Genomic DNA, 23,450 nt, shown 5'->3' with positions numbered 1-23,450 from the left:
TATCCAAGGTGCAAAGAAGACCTTTCCAGAGACGAAATGAAAGTACTCCTTAGACACACTGCATAGTATCATTACCAGTGTCTAGCTTAGCCAATCAGAAATATTTCGGGCTCTTCAACTATTTCCTGTGGGAGAGTTATCTGTGTGGGGTGAACATAGCATCTGTCATAATCCTGGGAAATCCAAAGTTAATTAACTATCCTTGAAGCCCAAAATTGCCTGCGACCTGGCTGTAAACACATTTCCTTTGTTCTTAGGGACTAGAGAAATCTTCCTCAGGAACTTGACAAGAATCCAGAATGACTTACTAATACCATGCACTAATACCATGCAGAACATTCTTGCTTATGTTTTGAGAAAGTAAAGTCTGCTGTGTGGCCTTTATTCTATTCCACCTACTACTGTTAGTGTTAACCCTGTATTCCTGTCTGAGAGCTATCCTGAATTGATTGATGAAAGCTTGCACTGAGTAGGGCAAGGAAGCCGAGGGATAGCCTTCTTGCATAGGTATGGGAAGGCAATGCAAGCTTCTAACCCTAGAACCAGGGGGTTTCTTCCAAACACAGGTCCATCCTAACATGAACTAGAAGACAATCCTCATCCCTGGTCTTCAGCAAGTCCTCTTCAAGGAAAACGTGGAATACTTAGGTTCATGGATTGTGGAGTATCCAATATGTAGGGAAGCAAGGGTATGAGGATTTTTGCAAATGAAACGAGGCCTGTCATTACACAGCCTGCAGTGTTACTTTCGCTGATGGCGCCTCATATACTGGGTTTGAACCTTTGGTCTTGCAGAACCTAGTAAATATTTGCTAATTTTGGATATGGACCAACGTCCACTATGTGTACAATCATCAGCCATTTGCTGCGTTAAATATTTATGCTAGCAATTCTGTTCTTGGAGATGCAATGCAGTATTTTCGTTGGTGAAATATGACCTACAATGCAGTTGTGATAGTATTCATGAGATTGTAGCTTTTTGTAAACTAATTCCTTAGTGTATACAAAGTTTGTGGGAAAAGGTCCCCATTGCATCTTGGCATATTACATTCCTGCAATTACATAATATGCCTGAAATCTGGATGTATGCCTTTTACATTCATCCTGTCCATAGATACAGTTTCCCATCACAATTGTTTAACACTTTTCAGTCCTCCACTTCGAACATCTCAAATTTTTATTAAGGTAAAGTGCATACTGAATACAATAAGTTTCCCCTACATTGCAGCCAAGACATGGAACGCTCTCCCTGCAGACATTAGAGCGGAAAACTCACTCCCTATTATTCGCAGGAAACTGAAAACCTCAGTCCTTGTAAAATAAGTAGGAAACTCTCAGGAATCCTTGTAAATATACTGCGTCATTAATGTATATACTGTAAATTCTGTATTGTATGTAATTACTGTATCCTATGTAACCAAGATATTGTCTGTAACAAGCGCCACGATGCCCCTGGGCCGAGGTGCGCTCTACAAATCTGAATAAATAAATAAATAAATGTATTGTGTAGATCTCTGAGCCCTTGCACATTTAGGTATAACGTACCAATGACAGCTGGTCAGGCATTCCACCAGCCAAATCTGTGCATCACATTCATTAGGTTTCTAGACAGTGACAACCGATCAAGGAGGAAATTCACATGCTCAGACAATATGCGAACACAATAAGTAAATGCAGTAGTGTCCCCGTGGCCACGGAACATGTGCAGAACGGGTTCTCCATAGGAAAGTGGATTCTTAAACCCAGATTGCAGAGCAGCTTAACCTATCCAGAGGAAATTGCAAGGATCCATGTCTTGCCCCTGAGTAGCATAGATGTAATCTATAGCGTGGGGGGAAATGAACATTGCTTTGATTCTGACAGAAGGGACAGGCTGCTCAAGTTCTTTCTTGTCAAAGGACCATCTGGCCCCCTGCAAATGCTTAATTACTTTATTCAAGGTCCATTACAGCTTCTTCCAATGATTGGATATTCTGCAAATCTGATCCACAAGGCCTAAACTCATTGTTTGCAATGTATTAGTCCAGACATTCATCAAGTCATTAAATAAGCTTTCCTCTGTATTAAAAGCCTGCTCTGATAGGGTCTTGGTGTCACAGTTAATTATGTATCGTTGAGTAGTGAGTTCTTCTGAATGTTATTTCGGACTTTTTGGGGATTCCAGTTGCATGTTAATGGTAAATGCTGGTGTGTTGGGAAAGACAAAGCGCACTGCGCCGAAAAGTATCCCCTCAACGTTATGTGCCTTGATAGCATCATACTGCAAGTACGTGCTTCATAAAAAGTTAAGAAAACAACCATGCCCCTATTCAGTCTCTGGAGTCTCACGGAACCTCCTCCTCAAATATTTGTGTTATGGCACATCATTGTCCACATTGCTTTGTTAACTTGACTGATCCGCTCCTCATGGTGCTTACTATATATGCCTGAGCTGGTAAACAGCAGTCCTATATATGTGAATTTATTACAACTTTAATTGAAGGTTTTTGGCCATTTATGATGGACTGTTCAAGAGTAATTTACAAAATTCTTACTTGCGATTTTAGCATTTACCTTGTTACGGGTGAAGTAATTCTCCAATTTATTTGGGTATTGCTGGTGACCTCCGAGAGTTTCTGAGCATTGTCCTGAATTGTCCACATAAAGAAGAGCAGGATATGGATTATCTTAAGTCTTAGTGGGGGACCAATCTCCCTGTGCGGACGCCTGTGGCAAATGTGTTGCAAACAGATCTAAAAGCATGGATGTCTCCCGAAGCCTGAGTCTTAAGCTTGTTCTTTTTCTCATGATTGAAACTATGATAACCACATTTATTCTCTTTCTAATGATGGCATCCCATACTAGCATCTACTTTATTTTGAATTGCTCTTAAGAGGTATCAAAGATCTTTTTTGGTTTGCGCATTTATTTTAGTATGGTTGAGTGTCGTAAGGATGCGGCAACAAGAGTGAGTTTTTCTCTAAGGGAATAGGATAATGTGTCATCTGCACTCATAGCCCTGGCTTTGTTGCTGGTGGCAAGATTTTTTGAGTTCAAGACTGGTTCTTGTCCCCACTTACTTTCTGAATGCAAAACTCTAAATGTCCATCTCTTGAAAGTCCCAGAGATCTGCCAATGTGCCTCTCCTGTCTATTCCTTGATTTTGCCATCACGGTCTCAGTGGCCGCTCGTTTGCTTACTTGGCCGCTAGACTCTATATTCTTGACAAGGAAACCTTTGATTACTGGATCACCATCTTCTCTTTTGTAAGTGCCATGAAATGCTAGTTATTCCCTCCTTTATAATTACTCTATTATTTTAGTTGCTCTGTTGTGGGAACACTTTTTTGGCTGCATGTTGTGCTTTTTAAGTAATATTAACATAACATAAGGTTGTGACTTAAAGGAGAGATTGCATCACAGGCCGGTGCCTGCCAGTGTTCATAATAATCTAGTGTTAATGTATGATAGTGTTCTGACTTGAGTGTTGTGTAGACCGTTGAGACCTCCGTCCCCAAGTGACGCACAGGGAAACCAAAAGAACCCCGCTGTGCGACCTTTGGAGCCACAGGTGGGAGATGTTACTTCCCGGATCCACGGAACCTCTGGAACACCGATGCTGCTGTAAAAAAAACAGGGTTAAGTACCAGGCAAATACAATAGAATACAAGAATCACAGGATCTGAATAATCTTACCTATCCGGTGGTTGGAAAACCCGGAAGACCTAGTGAGGGAGGTTCGAGACTCAGATGAGAGGCAGTCCCCAGAACAACAGGGACTGGAGTCACAGGACAGCCCACCTGAAACTAGAGCTGGAGGCGTAGCGTGAGTCCCCAAAGGGCAATGGCGTAGAAGTCCAATAAAGTTCCAAGGGAAGATCCGAAGGCAGGTGAGGGGCGGGCTGAGGTTCAGCAATGAGTAAACCGTTCCAAGCAAAGGTACAAAAGGATAATCCGAGGGGGGCCAGGTGAGTGATCCAAAGTCAAGGTAAACCAACAGAGTAAGTCCAAATGTAGCGCCAAACAGAGTCGAAAGACAGCTGAGAAGCGGTGAGTGCTCCGTGCATCAAGCATTAAGTACTGTGCGCTTCCGAGTCATGTGACGCCTTCCATCGTCACGTGGGAAACGCCGCTCAGAATCACGTGAGCGGATGATTGTTCGATGCGGAAGCGTTCCGCCGCCCCTTCTGCTGTATGCTCTCCATGGCAACTGCCAATGCAGGAAGGGCTGCAACCGGGCACGTACACTGTAACCGGTACAGTGCTTTCGGTCCTTTGGGGCAACCACATCACGTGAGTGTCGAAACCTGGAGGGAGTAGTGTGGTAACCCAGGGAAGGTGTTGTGGAGGTACTAGCAGTGTTCTGGTGTGCAGAGGAGCGTCTAACAGATAGCAGGGATTGTCATGAGCAGATTTCTATGAGAGAGTATTATGAGAGTCCATCATGGGTATAAGGGTGCATGATGAGAAAGTGGCGAGCCATATGTACATGCCTGAAAGTGGTAAATGATGGGAGAGGGCTGGTGACTTGCTCTGGGGTATATGAGGAATGGGATTAAGTGTTGTAAGACTGGATTTCACTTCTCTGTAGTCATGTGCCTGTGTGTAGGAGAGAGAAATGTGCACACAGTGCAGGTTTAAGGTTGTTGTGTATATACAATAATGTGCTTTTGTGGGATAGATTAACCGAAGACGAGATGTACTCACAGTACCGCTACATAAGTCCATGCTATAGGTTTACATAAATCATATGTGGGTTGTTTGTAACAGGCACACTATTCCTTTTTTCATTGAACCTTACTTGTTGGCTTACAGCCACCTCAGAGTACTTTTCCTTGGATAGACGATATCAGACCTATGATTGACTAGCCATGAGTATTATCTTATTGTTAAGCATTCAGCATCCGAAGGAGTGCAACCAGGGCTGGCATCGAAATTAAGATTGGATAAGCCAGAGCCAATAGCAGCTCCTGGGTATCCAGCATTAACTAGTGACGAGGAGCTACCACTGGGGAACGAGGAGCTAGTATATGGCAGTCCACAAATCTAAGTTCCAAATAAATAAGATGCAAATATATAATTCTGTCCATTATGTATGACCCATATGCTTTAAATGTTCTCTACCAGTATCCCAATGTTTATTTAAACTCTGTCCCCAAATTCACTGATTTAAATTCAACTAGGTTATAATGTTTTGATTACAGTTTAACATGTGTTGCGCACATTTACAACTGCCTACCCTCCCTATACGACTTGGCATGCATTCTTGAATTCAAGCAATATATATAGTGTAAGCATAGCTTTTAAATAGATAATTTGCACCAAGCTAGTCCAGTGTGTCTCAGGAACTTCTACCTGGTCGCCACTTGTATTTTGTGCATTCACCTGCAGTTGATCACTTCATTATAGTTTGCAATCTGTTGGACTGTAGTAACTGTTGCGCCCTGATGCCTGCGGGCTACGGTGCGGTACAAACCAATAAAAACATTAAAATAGATTTTTTTAAAACAGGAATTCAGTACAAGGTCCAGGACAGAACCCAGCATGCTTTTCAGTGACTATAAGTGGGGGGCTGCATTCCGGAACCTTCAACCATTTAGCAGACTCAACCTGGGGATTTATGTAAGCCAGAAGCTCTGTTGGGGAAAGCTAGCAGTCAAAGGACTCGAGGACCTGTAGTACTGGAAAACATGGGTACTGCAGAGGGGCACTCCCATCTTCCGGAATAAGCTTCACAAACGCACGGGTTGGTGGAGTCGATCACGCAGATTTGTGTGCCATGTCCTCCTAATCTAGCTGTGCTGCCACCGCCCCCTGTATGACCGCATTCAGAGGGTAAGTTGCTCCAGGCGCTCGCTACAAACGTATTGATTAAAGAGAGCAAAGGCCTGATTCACAGAGCATTTTCCAATGGGATTGCGCTGTTATAAAAGGCTTCTGTGAATCAGGCCCCAAGAGGTCTCTGCCCCAATGACTAGGATTGCAACCTAAATATTTATATTTGTATTTGTATTTATTAAGTTTATATAGCGCTTTACTCCAAAGCGCTGCACATTTTAACAACAGTATACATAGAACAATAACAAGTTAACAGTAACAGTAGAAGCATATTACAATTTTAAATCAGACCAACAAAACAGTATGTAGAGCAATTAGACAGAAGGGAAGATGGAGAGTAGTGCAGTAGAACTGGGAGGAAGAGGGAGGGATAGGTAGGAGGAGGGGGAGGAAAACGGAAGGGATAAATGGGTGAGAATGGGGAGGAGGGGGAAGTGGAGGGAGGTGATCATGGGGAAAGAGGGGGAGGGTGGGGGAGGAGAGCGAGATGGGGGAGTGGTTTCAAGGAGGGGAATGGAGAAGGAGAGATTTAAGGGATGTGTGGAATGAGGAAAAGGTAGGAATAGAACGGATTGAGAGAGGTAGGGAGTTCCAGTGCAGGGGGACTAGGAGTTGGAAGGAGCGGAAACGGGAAATGTACAACAGAAAGGAAGAGGTATGAAAATATTCTGCCTCTAGGTCTCGTGACGTAACTACACTGTCTCACCTAGTACTTATCCGACTCTCTTTAGCCATGTGGCCCAGGGGAAGGATTCTGCCTAACCCTTGCTATCATGAAGTGAAACAATCACCTTCTCGGACTTAAGGAGACATTGATTGAGCCTCTTCAAAGTACTTTTCTGTAATCCGTGGACAGCTATTCAACCTCTGTGATCATTTACCTCAGCATAATTATTCTGATTATTATAAATGCGGGGTCCACACCCCATACTCGCCCTTGAAAATATATATATAATTACTTTCCCATGAAGTAATTCTGTTGAAATAAATTACGGTAGTAATTTTCTTTGATAAAACAGTATATGCCTAGAAAACCACATTCTGAGGGTCTTTTTCTAGATTAACGTACTCTGAACTGGAGAATCTGTATTTGGACATGAGACTCCATTCACAGAACGATCTCTGCTTCTCTGGCAAAAAAAAGCACGCCGAATCCTACATTTTGAAATCCTGTACCTCAAACACGAGACCCAGAGGATGAACCTCGTCTTGGGAGGATAGCTCAGGGGCAACGGGTTCGCCTTGGAAGCAAGACGACACGGAGCAACACAGGTTCGATCCCCGTGTCCGTGCTTAGAAACCTCTGGGTATTAAGTGCATTATAAATAACCAATCATATCATTCATATCGATCCTTCGTGATTTCTGACAACCTATTTCAGTTATCACAGTTACTTTGGGTAAAAAAAGTTCAGGCATTCAGTTGTCCTTGATCTTTGGCAAAGCAGCAAAATCTTTGGAGTCCCAAGGTGGACCTTACAATTTCCAGCACCCCAGCGAGGACCACTTAGCAGCCATCCCAAGCCGCCTAGCTTTTCATGGTTGGTCAAGTATTGATATGGAGTGAAACATTCCAAAAAGGAAATGTTTCTCTCAGTCTGAAACTACTTCCTCCACTACTCGGGAGTCTGCATAAAAGTCGGTCTGTTCACCTTGGGACGGACAAGGCCTGGGATTGGGCACTTCAGAGTGACAGGAGGATTCTGGTGATCTAGAAGAAGAGCAATATCACAGCAGATGCTTCATGCTCTCTTGTGGTCCTCCTTGATACATCCCAGTTGGATCTCTGCCTTGACTCTATGGACGATGCGCTTCTCCTGAACTGATTTAACAGGAGCCTCTATGCCTTGCCACCTTTTTCAAGTCTTTTCAAAAGCTTAAGTCCTTGAGGAATTTGACAGTGATTCAGGTGGTTCGATCCTGGTTCCAAATTTGGCATTCAGATATTTCTTTGTATCAAGGAAACAACTCCCCTATACTCCCTTAGCAGAAGGGGTGCACTCTCCACCACTGCCAACCATTACCGAACCATATAGCCTATTTCCTCAGGAGTTACTTTTTTGATTTAAAGGGGAACTTAGCCATCAAGCATATGACAAGTAGACCAAAAAAAGATTTACCAGAGCAGAGGACTTGTATTTATTTGAGGCTAAAAATAAGAGGATAGTTCCTCTTCCTGCAAATGGTTGATGTCTTGTCCTTCATGTCCTGTGGGTTTTGTACAGGCACTTGGATTCTTGCAAGCATTAACTCTCAGTGATTGCTATATATTTACCTGTGGACATGCATAAACTATTTGAGCCTACAGCTTCCTGGGATCTCGAATACATATTCAGTATGGCTGCTTTCTTTATAGCAGACATTTTTTCCGGAGAGATTTGTGAGTTAGTGGCCTGAATTTCAACCTATTCAATTATTCTGCCAGTTTCCAAGCAAGATCTAATGCTTGACTAGCAAAACATTACACAACTAAAAAGTCTTAGGTTCTACATTTTACAAAAATGTGTTTGTAACTCATGCTGGCCTTTCCCTGGGCAAGAAAGCAGCTAAAATAAATGGAGGCAACTGGATTGTTTTCTGCATTGTTAATTTCTGCAAACTTCCAGGAATTCAGGTTCCTCAGAAATTACATGCAGGCTCCACCCGAGCAAAGGGGATGTTTGTAGCTTTCCAGAGACCTATCCTTGTTATGGACAGTTTAGGGCAGCTACCATGCTTTCTGTAGCATCACTCCTTGGATGTATCTTTTGGACAGGAAGTTCTGTGCAATATACTCAATTGAACAGAATTGGCATGTGCTTTCTCACCCGCTGGTTGCTTTTGGGGTGTATAGTCTGATTCCCAAGCAGTTGGGAAGAGGGAACAGGGAGGATACATGACCTTCATGGTGATTCTGGTACTCCCTCGTCGCTCCTATGCCACCTTCACAACACCCACCTTCCCAGCCCCTCAAACATACGCTGCGCTCAATTTTACTAAGGACTAGAAAACCTATCAAACCAATTCTGGCGGATGGTCATGCACTCAGATAGAGGCGGGACCAGCGTGTAACGGGAGACTGTGCTTTGGGGGCCCCTGTAAAATGTTTAAAGTGAGAGCAATCTCTTTAGATATTATTTCCAAGACTTACCTGGAATCCTGGTGTTTCATTACCAGCTGTCAAGGCGCAATAGGCAAGACTAGAAGTACTAGAATCACAAATGAAGTCATTTTCTGTACGGTTTTGTTCTAATCGGCCCTGCTTATAGAGTGCACTGTTGACTCAGCAGTCGTATCTTTCCATGCTATTTAATCAGCATACCGTAGTCAAGGGGGATGTTGCCTCTTGGCTTTGGACAGTGGGTCTAATTTGTGTTTGCTTTTTTGTGTCTTTTGATCTTTTTTTGGTTTGCTCTTCTCTTTCCCTGTGATGGGTACCTTGCAGCTCGGTGCCATCCGTGCGGCCCAGCAGGATCCCGCTGCGGAAGAATGGGGTGCTGCGCTCGCAGAGTTCAGTTCGTCTGGGCAGTGGGGAGCCCATCCTGAGAATCTGGAAATATGCCTCCTCCTCTGGTCCAACAGGTGGGATTGCAAGTCCTTATCCATGTCACCCTCTGGGCTCCAAGGAAATGCTGCGTACTCGCTTTCCTCTTACACCTTTCTCTGGACATTTATTTCTGCTTCTCTGGCCACTCATTGCTGTATATTTGACGTTTTTTTAATGGCCTATCGTATGCAGCACTTTGCATGTGTAAATAAATACCTCTGGCCCCAAATCTACACCTCTAGAACCCAATGGTTGCCCTCGATGTCTGGGGGCCCAGCTGGGAAATGGGTGCCATGTTTCCCTCAATGGATCCATCAAACTTACTTTTCAATTCCTTTCTGCTCTACTCCTACTTTGGAAATAATCCATGTGAATTCCCCAAGCTCGTCAAGGTATGGCTCTGTCTCTGGGACATTTTTTAGTCATGGACTACACCCAGTATATGGTGGGTTTTGTAGTCTTGAATCTCTGGAGGATAACCAAAGCAACACTATTTGAACCACCCTGTTTTTGTATGTATTTATTGGTGATGTATTCTTTTCCCATTGCAGACAGCTCACATGGTTCTGTACCTCTCTGTGTGATAGCTCTGGTCTTTCCCTCTTTCATATCTTAAGTGTCTGTGGTTCAAACCCCAAGTTAAATGTTGTATTCTTAGACTGTTGTGTCTCTTGTGCTGTATGAGCCAGAATGAGGCAAGTTTAAATTGCTTTAAGCTGTTCAGGGTTATCAGCTCGCACTGATAGGAAAACTGGCTTTTGTCTGCTAGTATTTTCACGTATGTTTGTGCACTAGAACTATCTGTGTGGTTAAACCAACCTTGGGTTGATGTAGTAGCCAGTTTATTAATATTTAGTGGCCGATGTCGCAGCAAAGAGACGTTGCCACTGTTGCAGTTGGCTACTAGAAGGCACAGCCAGTGCCTTTAACCCAGAGGGTAGAAAGTCAGCCTGTGCTTCTCTGTGTGGCGTGGTAGGAAGATTTAATGGTTGGAGGAAGAGAAGTCCTCAGACATGGCTAAAGTGGCGCATGAGATTAAAAAGAAGGAGCACGAAGAGTCCTTCATAAATGCTCTGGCGGAGATTTGATGGGCATGCATTACCATCCAGTAGGCATGAGTGGGCAGTTGTGACTACCTCACACTTGATGAGGCAGCTAAATTTAGTGAGTAAGGTAGTTGCTCTTCAGGGGAGATGCAGCAAAGGAGAACATTTAGTAATACAAGGCTTTATTTTGATGCCAGGGAGATGAAATGGGGGCCAGTAGTATACAGTAGCTTCTAATGTTTGGAGAGATGTTGACTTTTAATTCGAGCTCCAGTGCCTGCCATTTATCATGGTCTTCTACACTCTATCACAGAAATGCCAGAGGAGGCCGCCGCCTTGACTGTGCAATCCATGCCTCTTCTGCGTTGCAAGACAGAGGAGCCACTGTTTGTTTCTGACAAAACCAAAGACGCCATGGACCAGGTTTGCCAGATGTGGGGGACTGACTTGGGGCTGCTGTATCTTGCAAATGTTTGCTATCCCCTTTGGTGTATGGTTGACATGCTGCTGTTTTGTGTTCATAGCCAACTTGTAATGTTTGCTCACGAGTTGCCTTGGTACCTTGCCTAGCACCTACTACATTGTAGAGGTGGCAGAGCAACAGGTTGTCGATCTCAAATGGTAGCGCTTGTATTCTAGCAGTGCCCCTCTATTCGTAGGTGCATTAATCAATCTTGAACAGCTGCTCCCTTTTTTGGATATTTTGAAGTCCTCAAAATGTTTCAGAATGGTATGTTGTGTTCCAAATCGAACTAGAGGTGATCAGTTGCTAGTTAAAGGTCTGGTGGAATAAAATAATACATTTCTTTTTCTACGGTTGCATCCCAATGGCGAGGAGTGAAGAATATGATTCGTATTCATTCAGTGAGTGATAGGGTGGCATCATCACTCATGTGTGGCTACATTACATGGGCGTACTCACCAAAGAACACCATCTGCTGCGTTTCCTCTTAAGTGAAAGCATGTGCTGGCCACACATTGACCAGTGGAATGTCTGGAGCCCACTTCTGCATATCTGCATTCACCCATGGGTCCTGATGCCTGAGGTAAAAACCCTTCGCCTTAGTAGGACAGAAGGGCGGGAGAACCAGCAACTGGTTTTCGCTGTGTCGATCATGGGGCAACACAAAGCACACAACTAGCAATGCTGTAATTCAGCCCATGTCTGTGCATCGTCACTACATGATGAACATAGTGCCACCTGCATGCATTCTACCCGTCCCAGCTGTGTTTATGGGATAGCTGTTGCAGGATTCCTGAGGGAGGCCATCAGGCTCGGCTATTGCAGTATCCTTGAATCTCCCAGTGGCTGAATCATCATCTCTGAAATACAGATCCTGGATACTCTGTCCTGGCACTGCCAAGCCCCTAAGCATCATCTCGGCTGCCAACTGTGAAGGTCTACAGTCTCGGATATGACGCAAGAAAATGTGGCTGCATTTCCTGGAAGGCTATTTTCACACCATGAGAGAAACTCATGCAGCGGTTAAGAGATGGATGCTCCTCCATCTTGTGGGAGAAAGCGTTCAGAAGCTATTTCTATCACTTCTCCATATTGGCAATACCTTTCCCACTGCTCATTTTCACTCTGAAGTCAATCCCGACTCAGTCATTTCCTCTGTGTGGGGCTATGCAAGGACCAGGTGAATCTATGGACCATCTCTACACCATGTATGTCACCTGACAAGCTCCCGAAGCCAAAGATGAAATGTGTGCTTTTGAAATCCGCGACTGTCGTTTTGCCACGTTGTGCACCTACATTCTTCGCTAGCCTAGAATTTGGAATCCAATGATTCTAAACATATCCCAAAAACACAAACTGAAGCTCATGTCCTACACCAGTGGCTTGAACTCTTAGACAATGACTGAATCCTCAAGGGAGGAATATGCTTTCTACACATGTGCTGTCGAAGGTTTGTGCAAAAATACCTCTCCCAGGTGTCGGATCAGCAGCAGGAACATTTGGATGTCTTCCATGATTGACACTGGTGCATCAGTGAAAGTTCTTCGAGACAGAAATGTCAAGGTACTTCAACTATCTCTGGCTCTCATCTCCCGATCTCAAAGTCTTTGCTTTTAACAGTGCTGCTCACCCTCTGTGGTGTTTTCACACCCACCCTCAGGCACGAAGAGAAGACTACATATGAAAGAGTGTTTGTAGCAGAAGTTGGGTTGGGCATGAAACTAAGTTGCAAGGCCATAGGACAGCTAGACTTGATTTATTTTACCTTTTTATATTGAGACAGCCGTTCCTGCAAGATCTGCTGGGACATTTTCCGATCTGCCTTCGCTGGCATTTATAATGCAATACAATACAACCTTGGGCCTTTCATCGCCACCGTTTGTCATTGCGCATTGGGAAACCCGATGAACAATGCAAAGTCTGCATCCCCAACAGAGAAGATTGATGACCTCATTGCAGACCTTGGAGTTGCAACCACCTCCAAAGTGTGCAGTCATCAGCTGAAGCTGCACAGGTAATCCATGGTGTTTTGGCATTTCCTCAGCTATAGAGGTTTTCCAGTATGCTATAGGAAGAGCAGTATTTGGCCTTGACGGAGACATCAATATGGTGATGGCATCTTGATTCGCTCTTGGACATTAGATGAGCCAGTGCGGCACATCAATGCATGACAAACTGTAATTGCACCATACACAAGGAAACGTGAATTTCCTGGAGGACCGCGTGGGGTTCTTTGGCTGCATTTTCAGCAAAGATGTCATCACTGCTGATCCTAAAAGGATTTCTGACATAAAGGAAACAGCACTGCAAGCAGTCTCAGAAGTATGCAATTTCCTTGGAAAGGTGAGGATTCGTACAATAACTCTCCAGCCCTTTGACGTAACTATTGTGTGACCATGCAACATCAACATCTTTAGTGGAATGGCCTGAACTACATCAAGAGGTCTTCATGAAGACCAAAGAAGGCTTCACAGCTGACACCATAATGGCATACTTCAAGGCATACATCGACACTTTGATGTTCACAATTGGCAATGCCTGTTGTGCTCTCAGCCCTACTGAATAAAGCTGCGCTTGATGTGCAGTGAAAGCCATGCTTTGGGGCATTTGGCATTTTCAACTATATACAGATGGCCATCACTTCAAAGTCATGTATCCCAAGTCTCCAAAAGCCATATTTCCTGGCCATGCTCCTCATTCCGCTGCAAGGATGAAAAAAGGCTGATGTTGCAACTCCAAGGCTATGATTTTGGGCTAACGTTCAAGCCAGGCTTGAAAATCCAGCATATTTTCTATCTAGTCAGCCAAGATCTTTTCCACCTCAGAAAGGACACATGGCTCTTGAACTGGAAGAGCATGTTCACCCGGTTAGTCTGCTGTTCCAAAAGCCTCAACAAGAGAGATGGACAAAGGTGAATGGCTGCAAACCATCCTGGCCATACTGGCAAGTGCAATAGTCGCAGCACCCCTGAAGTAAAGGTGACAATGGCCATCAAGAATACATTGACCAATCAGAAGACATCATTATTATTATTATAGCATTTGTGGAATGCAGGGCTAACTTCTGGAAGCAACGCAGCGCTTTACAAGTCACAGAGGGAAGCAGATCATAAGGGATCAATACAAGGGAGTGTGGGGCTAACAATGGGGTTGGAGGAGGACGGCAAATTTGGCAGCAAGGGATCAACAAGTAACCAGGGTTGGAAACGGGGGGGTGGGGGTACAGATCGCCAGTAGGGCTTTTGCTTCAAGACATGAGGATAGTGGTTCCTGAATCACTTAAAAATAATGATGTTTTTCTTGCTCACGAAGGAGATCTGCGAGTAGTAAAAACTAAAGCTTGATTTAGTGAGTGTGTGCTTCTGTGGAAGAGAGAAGATGGTTTAAGACCTGTTAAACACCAGTCCCCACCCACATTTTCTTCTTTTTCTGAATTTATCAGACTTACCCAGTCTGCTGCTGTAAACACAGAACTTGCCACTTGCTGACTGCACTACCACTGTTTATTGCCTCCATTATCTATCTTTTTATTTTAAATGTATTATTATTCTGCTCTCCTCTGCCCCGCACTTTCCACTCTCCCCCTTTCCACGCACTTTTTCCCTTTTCCCTTTCCCTTTCACTTGCATGTTCTCAATGTCACTGGGCCTAGTAAAATTGTTGTTGTTGTTCTCCCCTGTTTCCCCTCCCTTGCCTTGTCGCGCTCTGAAACACTAGAGTACAAGCGCAATACAATATAATATCATATATCCTACACCAAGTGATCAGCACTGCTAAACACCCTGTTCCCGTTGGCCACAAGAACGAGGTTGGGGTCCATTTGACAAGGTTGGCACGGATTTTATGTTTGCTACAAAAAGGACAGTACTTCCCAGTGCGTGTGGGTGATTTCTATCAGTATCCAGAAGTGCAAATGACCTGGAAGCAGTCATCTCCAAACTCGAAAAGATCCTAGCCAGTCACGGCATACTTAAAGAGATCAACTCTCAAAATGGGTCCACATTTCAAAACCAGAACTTTTGAGATTACTGCGGTTGAGCATAATACATGTCTGCATCATCACATGTTGGCCATGAACAAATGGTGATGCCGAAAGATTCATGGGAAGGCTCAACAAAGTAATAAGAATTGCTCATGAGCGCAAGTTTGTACAGCACAATGGAAAAATTGTATCATTGGGCTAAATTAATAGACTCGAGTTTATGAGAAAATGATGTAGGTACTCAAGTACGTAATATGAATCTAAAGGGTTATGAACATTAATAGAATTTCATCTGCGACATTCACTGACACGATTTGTCCACTTTTGGGGAACCTTATACCTTCGTCGGATGTCTGTCTTCTCACAGATCAATATATTGATATCACCACTCGCGCTATTGACACTTTAACCCCTGTAATGCTCAAAACAAGTAAATCTGAAACCCACGGCAAAACATGGTTTACCAATAACATTGCTGAGCTTAGGAAGGTTAAGAGACCGGCAGAAAGAGTCTGGCGGAAATCTCCTAATCACCTGACCCTGTCCTCTTATCAGAAGGCGGCCGGTGAACATAAAAACTCTATTATTTCTGCAAAATGGTCTCATTATGAGACGGATGATTGTGTCGACTGCCAGTCGCTTACGTCCAAAGCCTTGCGGGAGCGCAAGAAGAAACTGTCGGTAGGTAAGGTGTCCAAGCCACCGAAGTCGAGGTCTGCGGGGCTTTCGACAGACGATTCGAGGGGCGACTCTCCGCATCGTCATCGGAAGTCCAGTGGGTCTCGGTCCCGGAGTAGGGCCAGCCACTCCTCTGCCTCTTCGAGGCACTCCCGGAAGTGCCGTCATCAGTCGCCTTCCCCGTCCTCATCCGAGGACTCCGCCCGTAGGCGGGTCGCTTATCCCACCAAGCATGCGACACCGGAGGAATGGGCTTCCTTCGGTAAGAAAATGGTAGCGATTCTTGAAACACAGGGCACTGGTCCGTCCGCACCTCCGAGTGGGGTCGGTCGTGATCGGTCGAGAGACACCGCTCGTACGCCTTCGGGCTAGGGTGGTCAGCACGATTTGCGGGAAAGGTCCCGCTCGGACAAGGGGAATCGTTCTAGTCATGCCCGTTCCAGGTCTCTGTCCTCGACGCGCTCGAGACCGTGTGCACCTGTGATGTCTTCGAGGAAGACGTCGACGCCTGTGGCGCCGAGGTCATCGATGGACTCTTTCGAGGCTCCGCCTCCGAAGAAGTCGTCGACACCATCGGTACCCAGGCTGTCGAGGGACACGCTCGGGGCTCCGACCTCCAGGGCTGTGACGATTCTGTCGATGCTGTCGGCGCCGCGTTCTGCGTCGACGCCGATTCCCTCGACGCCTTTCGAGGCTGTTTCAACAGGGGTACCCCGGGGCACGGTGCAACCCCCTAGAAAGGTTCTGGCCAAGGTCAAGCATGGCTTTGTTCCCCATTCTGTGCCCTCTTACCACCATCTTGAGTATATTTCAGAGGTGGATGAGGGCTCTGATGATGGCATGGTTCCTGATACGGTGCCAGATGAGATTCTCTCGGGCCATAGCCAAATTGAGGACCCACGTCAGTCCCTGCACGACGCCAGTGGTCTGGACACCTCTCCAGAGGTGGAGTTTTGTAGACCTGAGCCTGGCACTCATGCCAACTCCTGGTACCGGCGCCTTATGTCTAGGGTTGCCGAGTACTTGGGGTGGTCTGCTCCCTCAGGGGATTTTCTTCAGGATGATCTTACGGATATCCTCGACCAAGGTACACCAACTGACCCGGTACTGCCGTTCCATATGGCTCTACAGAGGAGGGTGGTGGCGGCTTGGACTGATCCGGAGAGTCTCCCGGCAGTGGGCAAGTCTTTGCCGCGAAAATACTGCCCAGCCAGTAGCGACCCCTGCTACTTGACCAAGCACCCCACTCCGGAGAGTTTGGTGGTGTAGGCAGCTACGGCCCCGGCAAAGCAGGCGTCATATCCTACCATCCCTCCTGATAGGGACGACAAGCGTTTTGATGGTTGGGCGAAGAAAGTGTTTTCTTCAGGGGGTATGGCGCTTTAGGCGGCCAACTGCATATGTGCCTTGTCTCGTTTCATGCACACTCTCTGGAACTGTGTTTCCTTAGCGGCTGAACATATTCCCGAAGAGGACGAACAGGATGGTTTCCTTGCTATGGTCCAGGATGGCAAATATGCCATGTGTGAGGCCGTTCAGTCGGGTTTGGACATGGCAGATTGCGTCAGCCAGTCCATGGTGGCGAGCACCGTAATACGCAGGTTTGCATGGTTGCGGAAGTCGGGGTTTGCTCCTGATGTGCAGTCCCGGCTCCTCAACATGCCCTTTGACGGTGAACATCTTTTTGGCAGCAAGGCTGACGAGAGCCTCGAGGGGTTGCAGACCTCCAAAGCTGCAGCAAAGTCATTGGCTGCTGCAGTTCGACAACCTCCGCCTTTTCGTCCTAGGGGACAGCAATGGAGGAGAGGTTCCTTTCGTTATTACTCGTCCTTTGGAAAAGCAAGAGGAGCTGCCAGTCAAAGGGGCCACCATAGGAGTGCCAGAGGTGGAAAACAAGGTACTCGAGGTGACAAGGCCGCTCGGGCAGTTGCCTCTTTGCCCTCAGGCAACGCCGCAGCCGCTTCAGCTCAGTCATGAGGCCATGTCCCATGGTTCGCTGGTTGGGGGAAGGCTGGCGCAGCATCTTGTAGAGTGGCGTGCCATTACTTCAGATGTGTGGATTCTGGAGATCATAGCCCACGGCTATTGTCTTCCTTTCCGGCAGAGGCCCCACGACAATCCACCGGGGAATCTCTCTTTGAAGAGTCCGGATCTGCTCCTTGTGCAGGAAATTCAATCCCTGCTGGAGAAAGGCGCCATAGAACTGGTGCCTGTAGCGGAGAGGAACAAGGGATGGTATTCCCCTTATTTTTTGATTTCCAAGAAAGACGGGGGATTGAGACCCATCATGGACTTGCGCGGTTTGAACAAACTCCTCAGGAAGGACAAGTTCAAGATGGTTACTCTCTCTCAAGTCCTCCAGGCCCTTCAACTTCAGGACTGGTTGGTGTCTCTCGACCTCAAGGACGCTTATTTTCATGTGCCGATCCATCCAAAGCACAAGAAGTACCTGAGGTTCGCGGTTGGCGACTCGCACTTTTAGTTTCAGGTCCTGCCGTTCGGATTAACCTCCGCCCCGAGGGTCTTCACCAAACTCATGGTAGTGGTGGCAGCGCATCTCAGGATCATCTGTCCATCACCTGCCACTCCCTCCACAAGCTGGGCTTCTCCCTCAACTTAAAGAAGTCCCATTTGATGCCAACTCAGAGGCTCCAGTACATCGGAGCAGTGCTCGACACGTCCCTGGGGCTGTGTTTTCCTCGCCAAGTGAGGGCTCATCACATTCAGCAGATGGTGCACAAGTTTCAGCTTGCCCAGAGTTCCCCAGCGTTCGAGTTCTTGAGATTGCAAGGCCTCATGGCATCCTGCATTCTTCTGGTGCCAGAGGCCAGTTTGCGGATTAGATTTTTGCAATGGGCACTCAAGCTCCAGTGGTCTCAGTCCTCCGGCAGGATGTCGGACCCGGTTCAGGTGCCGTCCTCGGTCGCCCAGAACCTTCTCTGGTGGGCCGTCGAAGGCAATCTGATGAAGGGGGCTCCTTTTTGGCTACCCCGGCCGGAGGTGACAATCGTGACCGACACATCCCTCATGGGATGGGGGGCTCATGCCAACGAGTTGACAGTCAGTGGTCATTGGTCTCCGTCGGAGTCCAGACTACATGAAGGCTTTTCTGCTGACTGTGCGAGGAAAGAATGTCCTGATCCTGACGGACAACACAGTGGCCATGCACTACCTCAACTAAAAGGGGGGCGCAGGGTCACTTCCTCTGTGCAGGGAGGCGATGCAGCTCTGGTTCTGGGCAATCCAGCAGGAAGTTTCGATCTCGGCAGTTCATCTGGCCTGAGACGAAAACGAGACGGCGGACGCTCTGAGCAGGCAGAGCGCGATCTCTCACGAGTGGGAGTTGGCTCAGGAGATTCTCCTGGAGATCTTCGCCCTTTGGGGGACCCCTCAAGTGGATTTCTTTGCCTCCAGTATCAACCGGAAGTGCGAAAGGTTCTGCTCACGGAAATTTCCTCCAAAAGGAGCCTTAGGGGACGCGTTCGTGGTGGAGTGGTCATTCCCACTGCTGTATGCGTTTCCTCCAGTCCCCGTCATCCCGCAAGTGCTGCGGAGGTTGCCAATCTTCAGTTCCCGGATGATCCTCATTGCTCCGGCGTGGGCCCGGAGGACGTGGTATCCTGACCTTCTCGATTTGTCCATCTGCCCTCCATGTCGTCTTCCCTACCTGAAAGGTTGAGGTATAAGGATTGGGACCTCCCTGAAGACGTGATGGAGGTGTTGCTTTTGGCCAGAAGGCCGCAACTAAGTTCCTGTACCGTTGCCGTTGGCGAAAGTGCTGCGACTGGTGCAGGGTTAAGAATGTGGATCCTTTTGCATGTGACATTCCTGTGGTTCTGTCTTTTTTGCTTTCTTTAGCCCAAAGGGGCTTGCAAGTGGGTACGGTTAAAGGTTACCTGGCGGCGCTGTCCATATTTAAGCCCTCGTCTGAAGAGTGTTCTTATTTTAAAATTCCTTTAATTTCTCAGTTTATAAAAGGGCTCACTAATGTGTTCCCTCCGTCACCTTTCCAGGTGCCCGGTTGGGATTTGAACCTTGTCCTCAAGTTTCTGATGGGTGCTCCAAGTGAGCCTTTGCATTCATGCCCTTTGAGACTGTTAACTCTTAAAACTGTATTTTTGGTTGCGGTCACTTCCGCTCGCAGAGTGAGTGAGTGAGTTACAGGCACTTTCAGGTAAGCCACCCTTCACTGTATTTCAGAAGGACAGGGTTGTCCTTAGAGTTCATCCTTCCTTTCTTCCGAAGGTGGTGTCGGAATTTCATTTAAACCAGAAGATTGTTCTTCCGGCATTTCATCCTCCTCCACATCCTGGTAAGGAAGAGGAGAGGCTCCATACGCTCAATCCTAGGAGAGCTTTAAGCTTTTATATTTCACGCATGTCCCGGGTCAGAGAGGACGATCAACTCTTCATTGGTTGCGCTGGAAAGCATTTGGGACAAGCTGTGACTAAGCAGACTTTGTCTCGCTGGATTATTCTGGCTATTTCTGAGTGTTACCGCTTGGCGGGTAAGGACCCACTGGTCGGCGTGCGGGCCCATTCTACCAGGAGTATGGCTGCCTCTACTGCCCTACAGAGGGGTGTTCCTATTCGTAACATCTGTGATGCAGCCACCTGGGCTTCGGTCCATACCTTTGTACGTCACTACTCCCTCGATTCCATCCGTGGGCAGGATCTGGCCGTTGGCAAGGCGATCCTTTGCTCCGCAATTTGATTGGGCATTCTAAATTTCTTTTTCTAAATTCTTTTCCCACCTCCTTGCATTGGTACTGCTTTGGGAGTCTGTCATAGATATGGAATACGTCGGAGGACCCAATCCCCTCGAAGAACAAGTTACTCTCTTACCTGGTAACGTTCTTTCGATGGGATGGTCCAACGGCGTAGTCCATATCGCTCCCTCCCTGCCTTCCCCGCTACAGAACTTCTTATGCGATTGCAGCTTTCGTTTCCGCAAGGCTTTGTGTGGTCAGACTGGCAGAAGACTGGTGCCACACATTCTGGGGAAAAAACAACTGAGGCTACGGGCATTGTGCGTCCTACTTATAACATCCAGTGATGTCAGCCGTCGGAGGAGGTCCTCGAGGGTGGCATATCGACGTCAGCGACGCAGGACGCAGAAAGATTTTCCGAAGCAGCACAGCAGTAGTGATTACTGTCATAGATATGGAAAACGTTGTCGGACCATCCCATCGAAAGAACGTTACCAGGTAAGAGAGTAACTTGTTCTTCTGTGGAATAACTGAAGAAGATTTGATACAAATTGTTAATGTCCGTAAACCTACATCTTGCCCGGGTGACGTATGCCCGGCTAGTGTTATTAAGAAGGTCTTATTTGTCTTGCACCCATTATTACTAATATTGTAAACTCCTCGTTCCTTAACTATACAGTCCCGGCCTCTTTGAAAAATGTTTGCCTCACTCCTATCTTAAAAAAGGAAACTTTGGATACCATGGACGGGAGTAATTACCGACCCATTACCAATGTTCCCTTTTTGCTTAAGATTTCAGACAGAACTGAATATTTTCAGTTCCAAAACCATATAGAAACAGGCAACCTGCTGAGCTCCTCGCAATCTGGTTTCCGTGCCAAGCATGGCAAGGAGACCGGCATTCTTGATCTCTGAGCTAATTTGACAAGTATTGTGGACTCAGGACGTGCAGCCATTCTTATGTACTCGACCACTTTTGATCTTGTTGATCACACGTTACTTTCGAGGGACTGAAGAGCATAGCTAATTGTGCAGAACCTGCACTTTCTTGGCTCGCCTCTTTTCTGGGACCTAGATTAGCCAGGGTGGCAGTAGATGGCTTACAATCCCCTCCTGAAATATTAACTTGTGATGTCCCGTAGGGGGCTCTCTTTCACCAACCCTGTTTAATCTTTACATTCGCCCGCTCATCAACCTCCTGGATGATCCTGGTATTAAATACAGCAATTATGCCGATGATATCCAGGTGGTCGTAGAGCTGACTGGGGTTCCATGTAATAATGTCGCCACAAAAATCTCGCCATGCAAAAATATCGCCGAAAAATGGCCGTTTTTTGTGGCGACATTATTGCATGGAACATGCGGGGGATATATGGTCACCCAAATAATATCGCCACGACATTTTCCCGGCGATGATATTTACGGCGTCCATATATATGGCCATATTATTACCTGATACCCTGACTGGGGACTACTACAGGGATTTTCATACGATCGCTTTGCTCTATGACGTCATTAAAAAAAAATGGATGAACACCAACTCACTTGCCTTAAACGGCAGTAAGACGGAGCTCATGCTAGTGGGATCTAGCCAACTATTGTCCAAGTTATGTCATAGATATGGTCACTTCACCTTTGCAGGATGCATTATTAAAACATGCCTTTGGGTACAAACCCTCAGTGTATATCTAGATTCTGATCTTAATATGAAAAAGCATGTTACTCATATTAAATCCACATGTGCTTACACCACCAAGCTCATCAGGCAGATCAAACCACATCTATCTGATGGCAATGTTGCATCTTTAGCGACAGCACTTGTAAATTCCAAAATTGACTATTGTAATAGTCTCCTTGCCTGGAACTACTCAAAATAACCTGAAGACTCTTCAGACTGCTCACAATAATGCTGTAAGAGCAGTATGTGGTCTTGCACGCAGGACTCATGTCTCCCAGGCCCGACATTCTCTGCACTGACTACCGGTGAGACATCAGATTTCTCATAAATTGTTCTCTGACCCATAAATGTCTTCACCATCAAGCCCCTGTGTATCTTACTAATACAATTTACAGGAATCCTGTCGTACGATCTCTTCAATCTAATGGACACAATGAACGTCTTCAGCCGCGTCATAAGCTTCAGTCTTTTGGAGGCACTTGCTTTGACGTATGTGCTCCTGGCCTTTTGAACTCATTGGTGCTTGAGTTAAGAAATATATTAGATATTTGCCATTTTAAAAAAAACATTAAAACTTACCCATTTAAGGATTTAGTCTCTCCTGCCCTGCTTCCTTTGACCTTTGTATATTTTCAGATTGCCCTTTCTTCTGCTCCTTGTTTCAGTCTGCCTGCGCACTGAGGCCTTTGGGCGTGTTGCGCATTATACCAATGTATAATAATAATAATATAGATAAATACACCCCAGCCTCTCATTGCACCTGAAAAGAATTTTCTTTGGCAATAAAGAGCAACGAATAAGAAAAATCCCAGAGCAAATGTAATTAATACAATAATGTTAGAGGACAAAGCAAAGAAAGTTAACAGTAGTATAACAAAACAATAAGAGGATATTTCTATTATCACATATACATCGACACAGACAAAAACATGTTTAGTTTATTGTTCAAAGCTAGATAGTTATCTCAATGCTGCGAATAGCTCATTACTCACTGAATGAAAACTGTCTTGTTTCTCCCAGTTGGTCTGTGGCTACATCTTCAGCAGTGTTTTAATGCAGGGCCAATCTTGCACCCCCAGTTGAAATGAAAAAAGAAGTGACAGCATTGTCTGAAATCTACATGCATGAAATGTACCAAAGGGAGGATCATCTCCTTTGGGTTCTCCTATTTTATTGATGACGACATGCATCCTCTTTCTCCCTCCCTTCACTGCAAGACAGAGGTCTGCAATCTTTGGCTCTCCAGATGTGTTGTACTACAACTCCCATCCATCTGTCCCAGTTTTGGTATGGGATCAAGACCGTCATATACTGCAAAACACCTAGAGAGCCATAGGACTACCTGACTTGTCATATAGCACTCGATGGAGCTATGAATGATGCCTGTTTAACTCCTTCAAAACGTAGTTGACCTACCATCTGACTTCTAATGCTTCCTCTCCTGATATTTCCCTGACACGCTAACCTCATGGCTCACTATCTGAGGGTCCTCCTTGACAGTGATCTGAAAGTACAACAGTTCATTGCCTCCACCTTTATGACTGTGAGGTTACA

General features: G+C 46.0%; 1 protein-coding gene across 8 annotated transcripts in view; it reads left to right on the top strand.

The window, feature by feature from the left end:
- The window catches only part of AGBL5 (AGBL carboxypeptidase 5), a 1,732,162-nt gene that overhangs the window by 1,682,073 nt on the left and 26,639 nt on the right, over positions 1 to 23,450 (top strand). For 4 of the 8 annotated variants that reach the window (XM_069605526.1, XM_069605530.1, XM_069605525.1 and 1 more), the window contains one exon: positions 9,240 to 9,376. The exons of 3 other annotated variants lie outside the window; for them this stretch is intronic. In XM_069605526.1, coding sequence (XP_069461627.1) covers positions 9,240 to 9,376 — 137 coding nt within the window. Of the gene's footprint in view, positions 1 to 9,239; positions 9,377 to 10,700; positions 10,811 to 23,450 lie in introns of all 8 variants that reach the window. One more of the 8 variants, XM_069605527.1, reaches the window with a different exon arrangement.

Source organism: Ambystoma mexicanum, chromosome 4p (assembly GCF_040938575.1).
Source record: "Ambystoma mexicanum isolate Mex_15411 chromosome 4p, UKY_AmexF1_1, whole genome shotgun sequence".
In the NCBI taxonomy this organism is placed as follows: Eukaryota; Metazoa; Chordata; class Amphibia; order Caudata; family Ambystomatidae; genus Ambystoma; species Ambystoma mexicanum.
The sequence above is the reverse complement of the archived record's forward strand: the minus strand, read 5'-3'. Positions and strand labels throughout refer to the sequence as shown.